The sequence below is a fragment of the Purpureocillium lilacinum genome (assembly GCF_023168085.1).
Source record: "Purpureocillium lilacinum CBS 284.36 DNA, scaffold_4, whole genome shotgun sequence".
Classification (NCBI taxonomy): Eukaryota; Fungi; Ascomycota; class Sordariomycetes; order Hypocreales; family Ophiocordycipitaceae; genus Purpureocillium; species Purpureocillium lilacinum.
In genome coordinates this window covers 4,303,186-4,323,666 of record NW_027072114.1, presented here as the reverse complement: position 1 = coordinate 4,323,666, position 20,481 = coordinate 4,303,186, and the positions used below count along the sequence as shown (strand labels likewise).

At 59.3% G+C, this 20,481-nt stretch overlaps 3 protein-coding genes across 3 annotated transcripts; 2 read left to right on the top strand and 1 right to left on the bottom strand.

Annotated features, from left to right (window-relative positions):
* Positions 1-1,796: 1,796 nt before the first annotated feature.
* Positions 1,797-2,927, bottom strand: PLICBS_006469 (uncharacterized protein; the record flags this gene model as incomplete). The annotated part of the gene is made up of 1 exon (XM_018327450.2): positions 1,797-2,927. The coding sequence occupies one exon, from the start codon at positions 2,925-2,927 to the stop codon at positions 1,797-1,799; it is 1,131 nt and encodes a 376-aa protein (XP_018173878.2).
* A 14,141-nt stretch (positions 2,928-17,068) lies between these two features.
* Positions 17,069-17,930, top strand: PLICBS_006468 (uncharacterized protein; the record flags this gene model as incomplete). Its single annotated transcript, XM_065600944.1, has 2 exons — positions 17,069-17,354; positions 17,410-17,930. 2 exons carry the CDS (start codon positions 17,069-17,071, stop codon positions 17,928-17,930), a joined length of 807 nt encoding a protein of 268 aa, XP_065457016.1.
* A 516-nt stretch (positions 17,931-18,446) lies between these two features.
* PLICBS_006467 (uncharacterized protein) lies at positions 18,447-19,544 on the top strand (the record flags this gene model as incomplete). Its single annotated transcript, XM_018327452.2, has 1 exon — positions 18,447-19,544. One exon carries the CDS (start codon positions 18,447-18,449, stop codon positions 19,542-19,544), a length of 1,098 nt encoding a protein of 365 aa, XP_018173880.2.
* Between the last annotated feature and the right edge of the window lie 937 nt (positions 19,545-20,481).

Below are 20,481 nucleotides of genomic sequence, written 5' to 3'. Positions count from 1 at the left end.
GAGATACGGCGAGGAGATTGTGCGCCCGGTAACGAGGGGAGATACGAGCCAAGTCAGCCTCGCACGACGACCACCCATCTACACAAGTCTCGAATTGAAGGAACAAAACATCACTCTCCCAATGAACCTTGTGCAATTCTGTTCAGTATTTCCTCTCCTTTGTCGTGACCGCCTTCACTCACAAGCTACCCTACACTCAAGATAGCCACAACTCATTCACCGTCTGCAGAGCGCGGGATTCACACTCCTAAACCTCGCAACCAAGACAACCAAACATCCTATTCCAATCTAAATCCCCAGTGCCTCTCCCGCGCACATCCGCACCCCGCTTGCATCATCTTCGCCCATCCCGCCGGTACCTTCACCGCGGCCGAGTTCATCACCGTCGCCGTCACCAGCCACATCACAAGCCTCAGCAGATCATCACCAGCCAACGCCCCTCCTCCCAAGATTAGTTACCGCCCGCCCGCCGCCCCACCCGCACGCACGCCCCCTCGTGGCTCGTGGGCCTCCCGCTTCCCTCCCTCTCCATCCGTAGGGCTGAGGCGGCCCGCCCTGAGGAGGAGCCAGCGGTTTGTCGCAGGAAAAAAATTTCCCTGGCAAGACAAACACCCCTGGCACCCTCAAATGCCCGATCCCGCCGCCAGGCTAGGCGCCCGCAGCGGACGCCAGGCCCATTCGCTCCCGGATTCCCGGTGCGGGAGACCGACACGGCCTGGAGCGACGCGCGACACCCCCCTGGCCCGTGAACCCTGCGCCCGCGGGCCCCGATGGCCTGTCCGGCTCACAGTCGTCGTCTTCACCACTCTCGAGGCCCAATGGCGCTGCACTGTCTTGTGGACAGGCCGACAAATATGACATTGACGTGGCGCCACATCCACGTACCTATCGTTGTAGATGTGGCGCCGCTACCTATCAGTACCCGTCTCGTCCTGTCCAATACGTGTTGAGTGAAAGAGAGAAAGAAAGAGGACCAAGAAATGTGTCAATTGCGCGACCGGAGCGGGTTGTGCCGCTGGCCTCATCCCTGGGTATGTCCATCTCGGGCACCAGTGCCATGCCGCCCAAAAAGAAGATCCTCGACCGCCCGGGCGGAGCCCATCAAGGGTCGTCCGCCCACGTCTCCTTCCCTTCCAAACGCCAACGCGTTGCCGTCTGTCCTGCTGCTGCTGGCGACCACCGAAATGGCACCCTGCCTTTCCTCCCCCGTCCTTTCCTCGGATCCAATCTTGTCTCCGTGCCAAAAGACCAAGCGACAAACGCCAAGCATGCATAGCCCAAAACCCGTGCCGATTCAATGCAGCAAGTGGTCATGGCGAGACCACGTCAACAAACCGTCGCGACGAGGCGAGGACAAAGGAAAAAGGTGGAGTGGGGTGACGTGATCGCAGTGGGGGTCAGCCGTGTGCGCACTCCGGGTATCGTGCCAGGTCCCTCGTGTCTCTGTGCTGTGTGTATCGAGTTGCCCAATGTGCCGTGCCGTGCTGTTGCCGATGCTATGAAAAAAAGAGGTGTGCCGAAGCCCAATTATGAAACCGAGTAGTCGTATCCGAAGTCCGGTCGCCGGGCCAGAGGGCCACCGTTGCCGGCGCAGCCGGCATGGAATGGCCCCCAGGCAACATGTGTGCCGTGGCGGTGCAATGGAAAAAAAAAAGAGAAAAAGAGGGAAAAATAAGGAGAAACAAGAGGGTCGTGCAAACTGCCTTGTCGCATGCAAAATGTGTGTCGTGTCGTAACCGTCAAATCATGAGGAGAGAATGTCCGTCCATCTTGTGGCGTGATGCAAGAGGTCACCCTTACAGGAATTGCCGCATGAACCGCGCGTCCAGCCAGCCCACCTTATCAAACGCGGTCCACAGCTTCGATGCCTTGTTCACGTCAATCTTGCACGCCTGCTGGGCGTCTGTCTTGCGGAACTCCTTTCCCATGCGCAGGCACTGCAGCCGCCGCTCAAAAATGCGCCGCTTGCTCGTCAGGTACGTCGCGCAGTCGAGCCGCAGGTTGCCCGCCAGCGTCACCTCGTCTGGGTGAAGCAGCTGCCGGTGCGGGTCGTTGCTGAGGTCGATCGGCTGTCCCTTCCAATCCACCTTGAGGCTGTTGGGCCGATTGGGTAGCGTGTCGAGGGGCGGGCAGTAGTCGGGCAGGGCCTCAAAGTCCTTGTCCTCGCGGTTGGGCGCCACGATCCGGCGCGATGGCTCCGGCGTCGCGCTAACGCGGCCTCCTGCGGGTCTGGCCGTGGCGGATCTCGCAGGCGCCGTGCCTGGCACGTTGTTGCGGATCGGCCGCGGGGCACCACCACCACCCTGGCCGCCGCCCTGTGTCTTGGAAACACGGTCCGTGTTGCGATGCTTGACTGGCTTGGCCACGAGGGGCTTCGCGGGCATGATGGTCGGATACCGCTGCGCACCGGCCCGGCGGTCGGCCTCGAGGAGCGCGCGGTTCTTGCGCAGCCACCCTTTGCGGTCGGCCGTGAAGTGCTTCATGACGTGTGAGCGAAAGGTGAGGGCGAGTTCGTAGTCTTCGCGGCGCGGTGGTGCGACGCCCGCAAAGATGCTCTCTGAGCGGGCGCGAACATGCTGGTCGACGATGCGCTGGGTTTCGAGTTCGGCGGGCGCAAAAAGAGGTGCCTGCGGAGGGCTCGCGGGCGAATGCTCGTCGTGCGGGTAGAGGAGAGGGTCATGCACAGTCGACTGGCTCGAGGGCGGCGAGACGGGCGGTGCGGTTGTCGTCGCAATCGGTTTGCTGTACGGCGACACCGGTGGCGACATGGGCAGCGGCTGATGCGCAGAGGCTGGCTGGGCGGCGCCTTGGCCGTCGTGGCTGCCCGAGGCTCTGCGGGCGATGGAAGTGTTTTGGCTGAAGCTGTCGAGGACCGCCTCGGGGGGCGACATGAGGCTGTTGATGTCGAACTTCTTTGTCCTGTCCATTGTGTGCGAGGGCACAGGCGGCGGAGGCATTGCGCCTCGCGACGGCGGGTTGGGACGCGAATTGGAAGCCATTGCGTTCCCAGGCAGGCGTTGATGATGACGGGGAAAGGTTGATGGAAAAAAGGAAAAGGAAAACGGAACAGACGACGATGCGTCAGTAGAAGTAACGGGCGGCTTGTGACTCTTGTCGAAGGCGGTGGAATAGAGTGTTGGTTTGTCAGCCATTGGAAGGTTGTGAGCGGCGCGCAGGCGCTGGCGTGTGTCTGGCGGCGGTGGTGAGAGCCTGGGGCGGTGGTGACACCAGGCCTGCGACCACTAGAAGAGTGACGTGGACCGGGTGGCGAAGGCGCCGCGCCCGTTGGGTGACTGGACGGAATGCCAGTGGATGTGGTCCCCAGTGTAGGTGGGTGCCTCCAGTGAGTGTGATTGCGGTGAGGGGCGCCCGCGACCAAGTCGGCTGCGGTGCAGGCAGGCACCGTAGGCGGTACTCGTCAGGTACCTAGCGCTTGTGTCTTTGGCCTGGGCGTGCACTCGCCGCGCTGCGATGGGCTGGTTCGGAGATGGGATCCGGAGTCCGGAATTAACTTTTGCTGGGCTGAGGTGACCCGGAGTTTGGAGTGTGCCGCGGCGACGATCGAGTCGATTGTCCGAGACGAGCGCGACGAGGGGATAGGCGATGGTGAGAGACGAGGAAACGGTTCGCAGGAAGAAAGACGGCGGTGACGCGATGGGTGTCCCGTGGAAGAGCGGGCGCGGTTTGATTTATGGCTGCCGCAGCTGGCCCACGGCGCTGGCACTGCCCAAGGCGGCGGCTCGGTGGTGAGGTGGTGACGGAGCAGCCCCGTGAGCGCTGAAGGGGAGGGGGGTGTAAGCGTGAAGGTTGTGTGTGGTCGTGCGAGAGAGAGTCTTGCGAGAGAGAAAGACAATCGGGGTGTGGCACGACGACGCCGCTAGGGAGGGGCGTGCGCCGAGTGACTGTCCGAGCGTGGGCGTGAGCAATCACGACGCGCCCGCTCAACTCAATGGCCTGCGCCGCCTGATGTCGTCAACGGCGATAGGGTGCTGTGCGCAATTGGGCGTACTCATTGGCAAATTGGACTCTCATGCATGCCATGCAATGCGATTGCGAAACGCCGCACGCAACGGGGAGGGAATCTCTGCCCTTTTGTGGTTCTGCCGGGCCAGATGGCGGACCACCGTCAGGCCACGACGACTGGGTGTGTCGATGACTCTGACCAGACACGCAGGCAGACAGACGACGAAAGTCCTTTGCCTTGCGATTGCGACTGGGCCTGAGGAGCCACTCTGGGACGTGGCTAGGCAGACAATGGGGCCTTGTCGTTGATACCCGACCGGATGGGGGAGCGCCAGGCTGGGAAGAACGGGAGCGCCTCTTCAATTGCGGTGCCTTGGGAGGCGACGTTGGGGCCAATGCGCGCACGCCCCCTCGCGCGAATCCCAGGACACACAAACAGGCGGGCTGGGCCTCGGTGATTGGGCCTCGTTGCGGTTTGCTGCTGGAGGAGCTGAGCGAGCAGCGCCCCAGGTCGCTCAGATTCACGATGCGGACGACAGAGCGCCGGAACGGGCTGGGGCGGTGGCCTGCCTTGTCTGCCTCCGGGGCTGTCTGATTGCTTGCTCGCCTGCCTAGTCTGGGCCGATGCCGCGCGCGCGTGTGCTGATGTCGATGCCAATGCTGATGCTGGCGGGCGACGAAATGCGTTCTGCCGGGGTACAAAACACGCTTCGTGGCGCGGTGCAGGCAGCCGGTGACCGTGGGCGGAGCGGATGGCCGACGATGGAGGATGACAATGGGGGGCGCTGACGGGCGTTTGCATCAGGCAACAAATATCGCGCCGCGCGTTCCAGAGTCCGGCATCCACCGGTATCGAGGCTCCGTTGCTGGCAACGACAGAGCTGCAACGGCAGAAACGGAACGAGCAGAGACAGACGGGCAGCGAGGCACAAGCCGGACAAGGGACTGACACCAATGCCAAATAGAGAAGCGGCAATGGCTTGAGCGAGGTTGGAGGTGGACCTGGGCGGCGGACGAACAGCAGTGCCGTCGTACAGTGACTGGCAGCACCAGGGCACCACCGCCAACGCAGAACTGGATGGACGGACGAGGGCGCGACACAATGGCCCGGCGGGTACGCTCGTCTTGCTAGCCACCTAGGCAAGTTCGCGAGTGCGAGCCTGAGGTGGATGTGAGCCTGAAGGGTGACCGAGGACGAAGGGGCGACGGCGAGGAGGAGCAGGCAGGCGTGTCGTGGAAATGGGCTTGGAGGGGCAGCGCATACCTAGGGGTGTCCGCAGTCGCCCCAGCAGAGCGACGACCTGGAGTTCGACCGCCAGCGATGCGGGTGCCCCAGCGCGAGATGGCGACGGGCGGCGTTTCCACTGTCGACTGCTGATTCCACACAGCGACCCCTCCCGTTGTCGCCAACGCCGTGGTCGACTGCGCGGCTTGATACTGTCATGCTCTATAAGCCGCACTCTTTAGGGCCCGCTGTGTTCCACCGGGGCAGCCTGACTGCGCACTGGAAGCTTCCACGTTGTAATCGTAGCATGTCTGCGGCTCCCCCAAGCACTGTACGGTTGTGTCACCGCTCATTTGCGTGCTGGCTAGCTCGCTCCGTCCGCCCAATTCGGCCCCTCTCGCTGCCCTTTCACATCACCCCGCCGCACAACAAAGAATCACAGGCACGCTCTGCAAGGAAGCAGCAATGCCCTCGCCAGACGTCCAACAGTAGATGCAGCGACGCTCCTGGACGCGCTTTGATTTCAGGAGCAATTGGCTATGCGACGCCATCCGGTCCCGGTCCTGGGACGCAGGGCTGGCGCTTCTCGTCCACGTCGTGTGCCCCGTTGGTGATGCGGTCGTCCAGGGAAGAGGCGCCGAGGGGAGCCCTGACGAAGGCCCCTTGGCCCTGGGAGACAACCTGGAAGCCAGCGACGCACCAGGCAGCTACTAGTGCCACCCCCTCCTTCCGCCAGTCAGGTGCCGCCGTCACTCCAGGTCATCAGGCACACCAGACGCCATGCCGCGCCATGATTGGGCCCCTGCCCCAGCCAAAGATAGCACCACCTGCCGCCACAACACTGGACGAGTGGTGGTTGCAGCCATGTGGAAGGTTGACGTGCGGTGCGCGCCTGCCTCACGCTTTGTGCCCGCCATTCGCATTCTCTCTCAGTTTTGCACTTTCCATGAATGTGATGGGGATGCGCTTGCTCCTTCTCTGCAGGACTGCGGTTCTTGCCGCGACCTCGTCCGCACAGCAAGCAGGTGCTGCCCTGCCCTGCAACTGTCATCGCTTGCGCATCGTTGCACGACTTGGGTGGCTTGGGCGAGGCAACAGCGGTCCAGTCCAGCACAACGCAGCAACAGCAGAGCAGCGCAGCTCCCATAAAAGCAGGGCACATGGAACACAGTGCAACACAGCTCGGCGCATCAAGAACAGGCTTGGCCCTTAGCCAACACCCATGACGGGCGCCAGCCCTGGATCTCCGGTGCCGATGCCAAGCGAGGCACGCATCTCGACCCCCTTCCCTCCGCCGCCCTTCCCCTCCAGCTCCTCGGCTTGTCCCAACAAAGACACGGCAGCGACACATTGAACGCCGGCCTGGGACGTCGAAGGCGGCTGGCTGGTAGAATTGAAAAAAGGGGGGCCGCACGAGAGGACACCAAAGTCGGCGGCGAGAACCCACGATGCGGTCTTTCATGCCTACGCAGCATCGCGAGCAACGCCAATGTGTTACGGTACTCGTCCGGTACAGAGCGCCCACCGTGGCGACGGGAAGTGGTAACAACGGCAAGGATGGGCGGAGGGTACCTGGCATAAGTCGGTCGTTCTCCCGCGCTGCCCGCCCAGTCAAGAGCCACCAGCCCTCCGTCGCGCCCTTGAGTGGCCCCGAGCGCATCCGTTGGCATGGGCCGAGTGGGTGTGGATGGTGTGCAGGCGGGCAGCGAGAGGGGGGACCACCGTGACGCCGCGCCCGCCGCAGACAGGCAGGATGGAGGTTGCACGACGGCCGCCGCCGTGAGCCAACCCCGCCTCACTCTGGAGCCAGCCAGCAATCCCGCTGGAGTTGTCCGCTTCCCGCTCCGGGCGCGCGTCACCGGCGTGCTGCCTGCGACCTGCTGGCAGAGCAGCTCGCTACCTGAGGTGTCTGCCTGTGTGCCAGAACAGACGCTTCGCCCGCGATCATTGCTCCGAGCAAGGCGGCCCCGAGTTGCTGCTCCTCCATCGCCAACGCGCTCGGCCGTGGCCCGTGGACGCGACACGAACGCCGTGGGTGTGAGCGCCGAAGGGAGGGGCAACGGCCTCAACTTCCTTGCATTCTTCCTTCTCTGGCCCCTTTGTCGATGCCCAACACGACCGAGGGGGGCCACAACGTGTCCCATGGCGGAGGGGCGGAGGGACACCTGCGGACAGTAGACGATGATGACGGAGCAACCCCGTTTCTTGACATGCGCCGCGGCGGCTCTCTCTCGGGGACTGGGCAAGCCTATTCGCTATTACGCTCGTAGTCCTGTCCACTTGGGATCCATCGTCGGCGGGCCAAGTTGGAATTGACTTGAAGGCTACAGTACTGCAGTCGCGGGTTCTGAACTTCTGATGCACCGGACAACGGTCGACCCAACAGCAGGCTCCTCCCCGTCTGCGAAGTGTGCCGGCCCCCATCCTCGGCGCGGCCCAGCAAGCAGCCCGCCACAGCGCAGCTGCAGGCGCAAGCGGAAACGTCCATTGCCCTCTGCCCCGGGGAATGGGAAGAGGCCTCCTCTCGGGAACGCTCGCGAGGCAGCTGAGCACTCAATTGACGATGGCGGCGCGCGGCGATTGGCCAATTCTCGAAAGTCGTTCAGACGGAGGCGCTGCCGCGTGACCCCTCCATAAGATGGAGGGGTCGGCGGGATGTCATCCAGGGATCCGCACCGCACATAATTGAACAAAGTACAGACAGGTCCTGGGTGCACAGTACACGCCGCTGGGCCTTCCAGCGGGGCGCATATCAAACTCACACGCAGAGCTTACGGCGCAAAGAGCCATGCGTTCCCGTCGCCACGCACGCCGTGGGCCGACCGCCACCCTCGTCGAGACACGACGGGGCGACGACGACGACGAGGCCCGGCGGAGCGCAGAACGCAATCCTTTTCGACTCGACTCGACTCGACCCGACCCAGGCGCCAAACCAGACGACGTCCCTCTCTGTGACTGGCGCACGGCGGCGATTGGAGAGGGTCGCTCGACGCAAAACAGTCACAGATGCATGAGGTGAGTCACAAGATGGAACCCCGGCCACTGGCCAGCCGAAACAGCAGGTGGCACGATGCCGGGTCGGGATTAGCGCATCGCAAGGGGTGGCGCAGCAGCCGAGAGCGATCCATGATGCAGTGGAGGGGGAGGGGCCACGAGTACCTATCGATAAGAGGCCCCCAAACTGCCGTGCGCTGCGCTGGACACAGTGGGCAGCGGAGAGTGGACAGTGCCCTGCGCGGACGCTGGCGTCCGTCCGGGCGCCGCTGGTCGCTGCGACTTGCCCAGGTTGGCGGGTTGGGGGGCCCCCCCTGCCGTGCCGTGCCCTGGGCTGTCGGTCGTGCCCTTGCGCTTGCACCCGCCCGCTCGGGGCTGTTAGGTACCTCATGCCTCCATTCAATGGACGTGTCTCCCTCCCTCCGTGCGAGCGCCAGCCATGCGCGCCGTGCTGGGCCGGCCGCATTTGGGGGCACATTGGAGCGCAATCGCCTGCAAACCCGTGTCGCGTAACTGCCTGGATGCGGCCGGAGGCACAGCGGCGACGAATTGCCCCCGTTTGCGTGCGCATTGCGCGTTCGCACGCCGCCGCGGCGAGGCCATGGACAACGTCATCCGCGAGGGTAGCCTGCGGCAGCGGCTCAGAGAGGGGCAAAGGACCCGGGCTGGTGGTCACGGCGGCCACGCAGCTGGGGGGTGCTGTGGCTGCGGCTGCTGGACGCACAAAGCGGCGCGGGGCCTGGGAGACCTGAGGTGGAGGGGGGGTGGGCGTTCATCCAGACGGGAGCCCAAAAGAGGCCGACGTGGTCTGGTGTCTCGCCCCAGCGGCCTGCTCTGGGCTTCAGTGGGCGCCCGCTGGTGCGAACTGCCTGAACTCAGCCCTGGAGGTCGCTGGCGCCGCGAGTTGCAGCGCGAGGGGTGTGTCTAGCAGCACCGAGCAGAGGTCCATTCCTTGTATCCCTCCCGTGCCAATGGCCTGCATGACCGTGGCTCCCCATCCCCTTTGGAAAAGTTGCCTTTCCTGGCGGTCCGCCTGGATTTGATTTCCAATGGATGACTGCGAAGTGTGAACTGTGACGGCGCTTGCGTCTCCTCCTCCTCTTCCTGCTCCTCGCTCACGCACCCCGTCCGTCCCGGCCCTCGGATTCGGAATTGGTCGTCGCGCGCGGAGTTTACGGGGAAACGCGCCTCGAGTCGTCCGAAGGTCCTCGCTTTCTCGCTCTTCTCACTGAGGTGTCCCTCGCCCTCGCCCGCTCCCGCGCGAGCCGAGCGCCCGCTTAGAAACGCATCTGACGCAGGGCGCGGCGCGGCGCGTGCAATGCCTGCATGCATATGGTCGCCTCCGCAGATGTTCCACGGCCCGTGGGGTACTTCAGTTCAGTTCCTCCGTCCCGAGGGGACCGGACCGGGCGGGATGCCGACGCAGGTGCGTTCGTTCGTTCGTAGGCGTGTATGTGCGCAGGTATGGACATCGATCCACGAACGCCGTGACGCACGTTGCTGGTGCGCGAGGGGCCATGCCATACCCCGTGCTGTGCGTCTTTGCCATGCCATGCCCTTGCCTTGCCTAGCCGTGGATCGGATCCACCGTCTGTTCTGTGCGTTCCCACGTTTGTGCATATTCTTCCGCCGGGCCGGCGTCACGGCTGAGGCCTTTTTTACGCTCGCAAAGACGATAAGAGTCGCAGCTTGTGCAAGAACGACGACCCCGCGTCTGGCGCAGCACGTTGTCGCAAAGCCGGTGCTGTGCAACTCCGGGACCGCCCGGCCAGCACCACCACATGGAATGGAAGGGCTCCGACGACCAGCGTGACTGCGTCGGATGATGAACCGTGGGGGTAGCCCTACGTTCCAAGTCGTTCCGTCGACCTGTGAAAACCGCTCTTCGCGTGTGCGTGGGATAGAGGATGGGATGGTGGAGGGGATCGCTGCGGCCGTGGTCACTTGACTGCGCGCAAGCATGATGCCCGCGTGGGCGTGCTCCCGCGCGTGCAACCACGAGGTGAGACACCACAGCGTCATTGTCGATGGGCTCGTGAGCCTCCCCTACCTCTCTACCTCTCCGCTTCTCGGTTTGCCTGTTTCTCACCATTTCACCCGGTGTCGTCCTAGGTTCGACGCACGCCAAACTTGCTGGTGGTGGGTGGTGGTGGTGGTGGTGGTGGTGCTAGTAGTGTGTGTTGCGAAGCCCGGGAGAATACGGCGGGCGGGCGTGCGGCGGCAGCGGCGCAATGCTACTACATATGCCGGTATGTTGCGCATGAACCGCTCCCCGCGTCTCGTCCTGCCTACTGCTACGGTTTCCCAACCGGGCGGAAGAAGGGGCCCGGGATGATTGGGGACAAGCGGAAGACTGTGCACGATGCCTCACTTTCCGTTCGTGATGCTGTACTTTGCCCGCACTGAGTTGATGGCACCGTCGGGCAAGCCGAGCCGCACGCCGTGAAGTCTGTCCATGTTTGTCAGGTACGTCTGCAGGTAGTATTGCTGGAACCGCCGCTGCCGTAGCCGCCCACTCCATGCCGACCGCTCCGTGCGGTTGTCGAATGTACGCCACTTACAGGACGTCGATGCGACCCCGTGGGGTCGAGCTTCCACCGCCGCGGATTGCATTGCCTCTGCAAGGGTGCCAAGATGTGCGTTGTGTAGCATGTATGGAATTTGTCATGGGAATGCTCACGTCAGTCTCTGTCAGAGATGCCCGCACCTGTCCATCTCATCCCGGAGCGGCCAGCTGGAGGCGGTGGGGCGGTGGCCGGCGGCTCCGGGGCCGGACACGGCCGCGGACACGGAGGTACGGGGCTGCCGGCCCGGTGTGCCAGCGAGGATTGACGACTCCCGGTGGCACGTAATGCAACGAGACTAGAGCTTAGGAGCGTGAGGATGTCAATTGCGTGGTACGGTATCGCAGACTGACTGTAGAATGGATGAGATCGGCCTGCTGCTGAACGACCTGCGGATTGCTGCATTCGGTGGCTCATGGACAGAGCTCGCTCGCGAAAAGAGACTCACCTCTGCGGCATGGTAGCTGACTGCCACGGAGACAAGCGATGCCCCTCTCAACTTCAATATGGACCCTCTGCGAAGCTCTATAAATCTAGGATTACTTTATACGTACAGCAACACGACCCAGCTGCAGTGTTCACGTCACCGTTGTGGGCTGGAATTTCCACGCCCGCCTCCCCGTGGACAATCGCCCCCGAGGATGTCCAGCAACCTCCCCAACATCGAGTATGCTGCAAAGTTGCAGATTGACCGTTCCATATCTTGCGCCCAGAGTTCTCGACACCAGTATAGCCCATGGAGAACGGTCCTGCTTGCAAAGCGGGTCTTCGGCCCGTGTACTGTCTTGGAGGGCTCGCCACGTCGGGCCAGCGATGAGGAAACGTTTGCATTGCGTGTCCATTCGCTCCCAATCACAAGAGATGCAAAAAGAAAGTCCTCTTTGAACAGCTCCGCGACAACTCGTCCGCCAGCGTCACTGAGCACAGGATCTTCCAACATAGATCTCTGCTGTACCAAGATGGAGATGGCACACTCCGTCGTTGCTAGTCGTGAGAAATTCGAAGTCGCTGAGGTTTGCAGGAGCGATCTTTGGGTGATCCGCGGAGAGTCCAAATGGTAGATGGTGATGAGCAACCGGCGAAAGAAGACGATGAGCATGCAGCGCTGTAGGCGCTTCCACGTGCAATCGACCTCGAAATAGATCTTGTCCGTCTTCCGCAATAAAGTTCTGACGAGAGCATCCGCGGAGATGAGATCCACGCCTTCGGGGCATGTAGCCGTTGGATGATTTGCCAGCGAGACAAGAGTAAAGGCCAATGACAGTGATCTCGAAAGGAGGAGCTCTGCCGACGAATCGGTCCATTCTTTGGCGCTGTGATTTCTCTCGTTCGGTGCCAATGTTGCGTCAACGTCGCAGTCGTTGACGTTTGCCAACATGCATGGTTCCATTGCTGAAGATGGAAAGTGTGTTGCGACACCAGTATGTAGTACGTGGTGGAGATACATATATCGTACCGTTGTCCAAACACGAGTCTCCATAAAGACGCCTATCCACGTTCGTCGAGCGGACGTTCCATCATTCATCCTCTTATCTAAGCCAAGCATGAGGCACATCGACAGAGCGGTTTCCAGTAAGGGGCCACATGCGTCCCGCTCGTGGCACGAAAAGAGGCTAGCTTTCTTTGCCGTCGCCATGAGACACAGCGTTCTTACCGTCTCTAAGCTGGCGTGAAAAGGGTACGACAGATGAGCAAGACATTTGCTAGCTCCTCGCAAGTAACGTTCTACAGGATAAGGTAGAGTGGCGGCTACGAGCCGTTGGCGTATCCTCTCCTCCATGACTCGAGTGCCCAGAGCGAGTACTGCCAGGAGCTGAGCGAGCCAGTCGTATCTTGCAGAAGTCGGATTTTCCCAGTAGTGTTTCAGCTCAAGTTCAAAAGTCGGAATATGAAAGAGGCGGTTGACTCCCTCGATTGTGTCTAAATACGTCCCAACGAGCGCTTTGGTGATGTCCTTGGACGGAACGTATTTGTCGATGATTTGCGATTTGAACAACGGAGGGTCGTTCATATGGATCTCAAATGGAAAACTGGGTATTCGCACTGAGCTGATGCTTTTATGGTATGGACTCTTTGACCCAAAAGCTGTATGTGATGCTGGATCAATGAGTAGGCTAGGGAAAGTCACTGCGCACTATGTATCGACGTCAAGAATTAGTCCGTATGTCAACTACGGCGAGACTTGGGACCGAGAGCTGGTACCTGGTGTAGAATACCCTGCCAGTGGGTCTGACCCCTTTGGACAAGGCTCGGCTCCCTCAATGGGTTGTTCATAAATTCCAAGACGCATGATAATTGTTGATACATGCCAGTCAAAGTGCTTGCGAGCCGCAACTCAAAAGCCAGCTGAGGAAAGAGGGGGTTCAACCCAACCCAGATCTGATCCAAGCAACGCAGGTTCTCGAGCGACGTATCGTCTCGGGACAAGGGAGATCGCTGGGGGGCGGTATACGTGCTCGAGGTCGCTCGATCATTGCTGAAGCCATGGGTCCATGTTCGTTGCTCGCCCTGGTCGAGATTCTCGCTTCCTGTGTGATGAAGAGGGGCGTACGAGCACGCTTCGGCCTTTCCGCGCCACTTACAGCGGCTGCAGGGGGATTTCCTGTCACAAGAGACCTTCAGCGTTCTGCATTCTAGACAGTTCAGCGGCCGACGTTGCCGCGAAGCGCCCTTTTTCGTCCAGGATTGGCCGCTACTCTCTTGCCGTGTTCGCGATACCTGAAACTTCAAAACGCCAGCCGAGGCCATGTTGAGAGTCCTCTTTCCGAATTCAAGTCCCTTCACTTGTCATATTGTCAGGGCGGTACCAGGACCCATCCATACGCCACCAGAGTGATCTGGTCAAGTATTGGGGGCGCCTTGGAGGCCGTTCGGATTGTCTCACTCCGATCGTAGACATGTAATGAACGACAGACGCTCGACTGCGAGTCTCGCTGACCGCGAAAAGTGAACAGGACAGAGCGTCGCAGTTGCACATCGACGGGTTGAAGGAGAACTGTGACTAGAAGGGGCTGAAGCCGATTTCGGGTCTTCAACAAGAAATCATGGACCTTGCGGCTGACTTCAGCCCCCATAGATGCTAACTTCAACTAGCTAGCGCGGAGTTAAGAGTTACGCACCCCACCTCTCGTAATCTTATCAGATCATCTTCTACGGCACCAAAGTTGGTCCGACGGAAATATCTGGTGGTCGAAAGTCATCCTGAGGGACAAGGCGCAGTGGGCCACCTCTGCAATACCTCGTCTACTACGCACCCTGTCAAGTTTCTATGTATCGGAAAGATGGGTCGGAGCCGAGCCAAGACCGCTCTCGGGAACAATCAGTGCGCCCTGGTTGAGGCCACGCCGGCATGCGCATACGCGAATAGTAGTTCTCTCATATATAAAGAGTGCTACCAGTCCCGTTGTTTTTCCAAGTCATTTAAAGCTACGCAAAGCCTTCGTGGTTACAATTCCACTTATACTTGACGTTACCTTCATACGATCTGAGAGCACCATGGAACTCTCATCGACATGGCTTTATGCCATCACGTATACGGGGTCCGTAATCATTTTATGCTATTTCTTTGACGAAACGTGTAATCCGGCTAATATGGGCATTTATGCAGGGCCTACCTGATTCTCTTTACTGTAGCAATGACGCAGCACGTTGTTACAGCCATGACTCCGTACATCACGAGCGGTTTCTCCTCCCATTCACTGATCCCAGTCACCTCCCAGATGGCTTTCATTATACTCGGGCTCGTCTCACTGGCTCTTTCTCGACTTATAGACCTATGGGGGATGGCGGAAGGTTTCGGTCTCACGGTTGTAGTGACTGTTTTGGGTAACGTACCAGACGAGACCATCGCATCACTTGTAGCGGACGCATCGAGCTAATGGAGTTTCTCAGGGCTACTACTCATGATGTTTTGTCAAAATGTGGCCATGTACACAGCCGCGGTAGTAAGAAATGCCTCCCACTCCCCGTGCAGTCACGATTGGCTTTTAACGTTGCAATTTCTTCGCAAAAGGTCGTCTATGAGATTGGTTATGGCGGCATCCTCTATACCCTCCTTGTTTTTGTGACAGACCAAGCACAACCTAAATATCGTCCGATGGCAATAGCACTGACAAAGGTCCCATATATTGCAAGTACGTTTGCAGGCCCAAGGGCCGCGCAAGCGTTCTATGCCCGCGGGCTTACAAAGTTGGCCTTTGGCTCCTTCCTCGCCATTCTGCCTACCATCGCAGGACCCGTCTTTTGCATTCTCTTATGCCAACAACGGAAGGCCATGGCGACATCGTCACCTTTGGAGGCTCGAGACCCTCGGGGACGAAGCAACATCTTCCGCGCATCAGCACGATACCTACGAGACTTTGACGGCGAGTTATCAATCCAAGCAGTGCGCATTCTATAGACAAGCTAACCTCTGTGAAAAGTGATCGGCATTGTCCTGGCGTGTGTTGGCGTGACGATATTCCTCCTCCCATTCAACCTTGCCGCTACAGGGCTGCACGGATGGAAAAGTGCATCGACAATCTCTATGATTACGCTGGGACTCGTGCTCTTGGTTCTATTGGTGCTATACGAGTGCTACATCGCGCCGCAAAAATTCCTTCCTTTTGAGCTACTCCGAGACCGCGTCGTGTGGGGTGCGTGTCTAAGCGTCTTTGGCGTTCAAATCACTCTGTTGTCAGTGTTCGAATAAACGCACGACGTGCTGGGAAACTGACCGATCAAAAGCTGTTGGTTCTCGTATTTTACGTCCCAGCTCCAAGTCGTTCACAACATGACTATTGGTGAGGCCGGCTACCTAGCCAACACGAACTACGTTGGCACCGGAGTGGCGGCAATCCTCACCGGCATGTACGTGTCTTCCCCCCCTTTTCATATACTTCGAAGCCTATGCTGACCAAGAGTGTGCTACCTTCAAGTGCTATGCAACATCTCGGTCGGGCAAGGACAACTAGTCTGTCAGCCTTGGCAATCTATACTCTCAGCACAGGCATGATGATCCAGTTCACGTCGTCGAGCTCGGAGTCGGCTCTCAACGGCATCATTGCATGCCAAGTATTGATCTCCCTCTCAAGTGGCATTCACGCGGTGAGTGCGTACATTGGCGTACTCGACGGAGCTTCTCCATCCACACTCTCGATGCGGCTCGCGCTCGCCTACCTGTCTAGCATGATTGGTGCCTCCATCGCCCTCGCTATCTCGGGAGCAATCTGGACCAATGTATTTCCGGCACGCCTGGCGTCGAACCTTGCTGATATGGGCTTGTCTCCCGAGGAAGAAACGCGAATTTACAGTTCGCTGATCGTCCAGCTATCCTACGGCCCTGGTACGCCTATTCGAAACGCCATAATCCGCTCATACGGAGAGGTTTTTAGGACTATTATGACTGCTGCCACTGCGTTGTCTGTGGTCTCCTGGGTTGGGGCCATAATGATGCGTGATATAACCGCCAGCGAGCGGGATGCGAAGGAACGAGGGCCAGTGTCCATGCATGAAAGGGAGTCAACACTTTCCCCTGGGACACGCAGCGAGGTGGTCAAACCAGCGGAGAAATAGAAGTGGTGCAGTCCAGTAGCTACCACAAATACAAGAAGTGCACGTATCCGGTAGCCGTGGTCCCGCCTACCATTCGGGCATTCTGATGACCCTCTTGTCTCGCTGTTCCAATCGTTTCAATGTTGTGAGGAGAGACCGTGGGAGTTTCTGCCGTGACGCTTCGTCTTGCAAAATCCCATTCGGTCGAGTTTGCCGATCAGCATGGATTGCTCTCAGATATGTGACGAATAGCAGTCGTGCGGTTGTGGGTTGCTAGTGAGTCAAGCCCTTGGATCATAGAGCCACTCGGGATTGCTTATGTACATCGAACTTCCATAAAGCCTCGGTGCAGGAACAGATAGCTACTGGCGAAGCCTTCGTTTCCAACTTATTGCAAACTTGCTCCGCACGCAATCTGGTTGCCAGTTGATCGTGGCAATCTCCGATGTGGCGTTGTGGGTGGCGCCAGCGCTCACTAGTATGTACTGCGGGCAACATGCCCAGCTAGGCGCGTCATGGACTTGCGTGGATTGTTGGTTTTAGCCAGTAGGACCCCCGCTCAAGAGAAGTCGCGATGCACGCCAAACGTCGCTCGCGCATCTTGGAAATGCCGATATCCGTCTGCTTCGGATATAGCCGCATCTATGTCCGGCGACGGCGCCCCGCCGCTCGAGCATGTATAGAATCTATAGATAGAGCAGTGTTGCTGCGCGCGCTGCGTCCATTGAAGCCGCTATGCTGCCTCGTAGACAGCAACGGTTAGCGCCTTCATCGATCACTCGTCATCATCATGGCTGAAAGGGAAATCGTCTTCATCACCGGCGCGAACCAGGGCATTGGCCTCGAGACCGTCAAGGCCCTGCTCCAGTCCGACAAGCCGTACTGTATCTTCCTAGGCAGCCGCTCGCGGAGCAACGCTGACGGCGCGATGGCCGACTTGAAGGACCTGCTTGCGGAGACGAAGAGCACGGTAGAGCCGGTGCAGATTGACGTGACCGACGATGACTCCATCAACGCTGCCGCGCAGCTCGTCGAGTCGAGGGTCGGCAAGGTCGATGTTCTCATCAACAACGCCGGTTCGTGTTCTCCTTGGCCGCCCTTTCCAACACTTCGACTAACCCGGTCTACCAGGCGCGGCCTTTGACACGGGATTCGTGGCCGACGCGTCCAACTTTCGCGCCGTCTTCAACAAGGCCTGGGACGTCAACGTCTCGGGTGCGCAGGTCACCACCACGGTGTTTGCGCCGCTACTGATCCGCTCCTCGGCCCCACGCCTGCTCTTCCTCACATCCGGGCTGTCGACGTTGAACGGAGCATTCGACTCCTTCATGCCCCCGTGGGCGCCCAAGCCGGTGAGTGGCTGGCCCAAGACGGGTCTCATGGGCCACCAGGGGTACAAGTCGGCCAAGGCCGGACTGAACATGCTCATGCTCACCTGGCACTGGATCCTCCACGGCGACGGCGTCAAGACGTGGTGCATCAGCCCGGGGTTCCTGGCCACGAACCTCGGAGGACGGGGGGCGGACGTACTCAAGGCCGCGGGCGCGGGGGACCCGGCGACGGGCGGCGACCTGATTCGAAAAGTGGTGGAAGGGGAGCGGGACGCGGATGTAGGCAAGGTCGTGACGCAAGACGGGGTCCAGCCGTGGTGAGACGGAGAAGAGGGCACAGAAGAGGGCACTCAACACGAAGGGTTGGCACCAGTGAGAAGGTATCCGTCCCGGTGCATGTTTTCCTCATCCGTGAACACAAGATCCCGCCATCTCCGTTGGCCTTTCCCTTCTCACCATCGCCATTCCCGTTGTCGCTGGATCATGGGTAAATCACAGGCCCATCGTAGATGGAGGAAATGATGGCATAGAGCTCGCCAATGCCCGACAATCTGCATCGATTGAACCTTCCGCGAAAGCCGTAAGTATGTCATGTGCAGCACTTACGGAGCACTGGCAGTACATGATTCGCAACAGGACGTTGGTCTTTGCTGACTAGAGTGGCTGGGGCAGCCCGATGGACTCGGAGACTTCTCACATTCCCTAGCGCTGAATGCTGCATTAGACCCACGTCACAGGGCTTGGGAACAACGCACTTCGGCATGTCCATTCAATCCAAGTCGAAGGAGCCATTTTTCTCTTCCCACGCACGCTTCTGAAGCTTGGCCCTGGCTCGCAATGGCTTTTGTGGTGTCTTCCATTTTTGCGATCCTCGACATCGTCGTGACTTTGGTGGCCACTCTCGCCACGCATGTGACGGAGTTTGCGACGAGGAGCGTCACAGCACGCGCCGCACCTGTAGTTGACGACGCGACGCTTTCAACATGCCGCCACCGTCTTGACAGCACGGAGCCTCTGACCCTGACGCTCCCCGACGCTCGCGTGCTCAGCTACGCCCTGTTCGGGTCGACAAATCCGGCAGCCAAAACCGTCTTCTTCCTCCACGGCTGGCCAGGCTCTCGCATTGAAGCCACATATCTCCATGAGGCAGCCAAGGCCAACAACCTCCGCGTCGTCGCCGCAGATCGGCCTGGGATAGGGAAATCGACCGCGGACCCAAACCGGACGCTGCTGTCTCACGCCGGCGACATCCGACAACTCGCACAGCATCTCCACGCGGACGAATATGGCATCCTTGGCGTCTCGGGAGGCGGCCCGTATGCCCTGGCCTGTGCCAGAGCGCTACCCGCCGATAAGCTCAAAGTCGTCGCAATCGTCTGCGGCCTGGGCCCGGCGGATATCGGCTACTGGGGCATGTACATCATGAACTACCTGGGCTGGACATATGCATCGCGCTACACGCCGCGCTTTCTCGGCTGGTGGTTCAACCGCGAAGCAACGGCGAGGCTGGATCGCAGTAGAAAGGAGCGCATGGACATGTTGATCAAGAGCTTCGAAAACGCACAGGCGACCCTACCGCCAAAAGACGCTCGTATTTTTGGCGATGCGGACGTGATGAAGGTGCAGATCCGGACCGGAGAGGAGGTGCATGCGCAAGGCACGCAATTCTGGCTGCAGGACATGAAGCTGCTTGCATCGGACCCGGGATTCGACGTGGCAGACATTCGCAGCGATTTGACGGTGCAGCTTCTCTATGGCAATGCAGACCGGAACGTGCCGCTCAAACATGGCAACGAGATTGCGAGGAGACTGGTAAGTCGCAGAGGCGAGACTGACGAGCGCGTGTCCATGAAGGTGAAGGAGAATGAGACGCATGCAAGCATATTCTTCGACTACAGAGACGACTTTCTACGAGATATGGCAGCAGTCATGTAGATCTTTTGCCTCGACGGCGATAACACGCTGTACGTTCGCCCCTAGAGGAGGGAGATCTCCAATGCATGACCAGCAAGCCATATAGATACAGATCAGGGTCGTCACTCAGTCCGAATCTTTGCGTCAATAGCAGCGCGTGGGTCGCAAAATGCAAATCGCTGAGTAGATCTTCAATGTTATATGCAGATTCATCATCGGGGGGCTGCGCCATCCAATTACATGTGTCGACAGGCACTGTAACTGCCTCGTACCCCTTTGTAGCGTGAGCATTGAACCGTAACCGAAAGTGGGTTTCTTTACGCCGTTGACATCTCGAGACCTTGTTGAACCGCTGGTCACTAATGTAGAGCTTGAAGTCAATGACTCTCTGTTTACTCTAGCGTTTCCCTGTTATTAATCCACCACCTCCTTTCTTATCGAAGGGACAGACCGCGGCAGTGACTCCCTAGGCCTGTCATATCCACTGTAACGCCGCGGATTAATAACGTAAAGGAATCATAAGGTCGCGAATATACTTACAAGATTATGTCCATATCATTCAAGGTGCGTCCTTTGGTCTCTGGTAGGAAAATAAACGCCCAGATTGACGCCACAATCATCGAGGAAGCGAAAAAGAACCAAGTGCCATAGCCAAGCGCGTTGAAGAGGTACGGTAGGGCTTTCGTAATTGCAAATTGAGCCAACCTGTATACAGTCAGTCGCCGGGGGGAAATGAACATCTAAGCTACGTAACCATTGTATCATCGCAGCCCAAGTCCCTGTTAAGTTTCGCAGGACACCAGGGAATATCTCGGCTGACACGATCCACGGAATGCCATTGAGGCCAAATGACCAACTGAAACGCAAAATCATCTTTTAGCAGCAAATGATAACAGAGGACCTGAATAAGACGTACAAGGTTGAGTATACCATGATCATGGCCGTTGCGGCCTGGCCG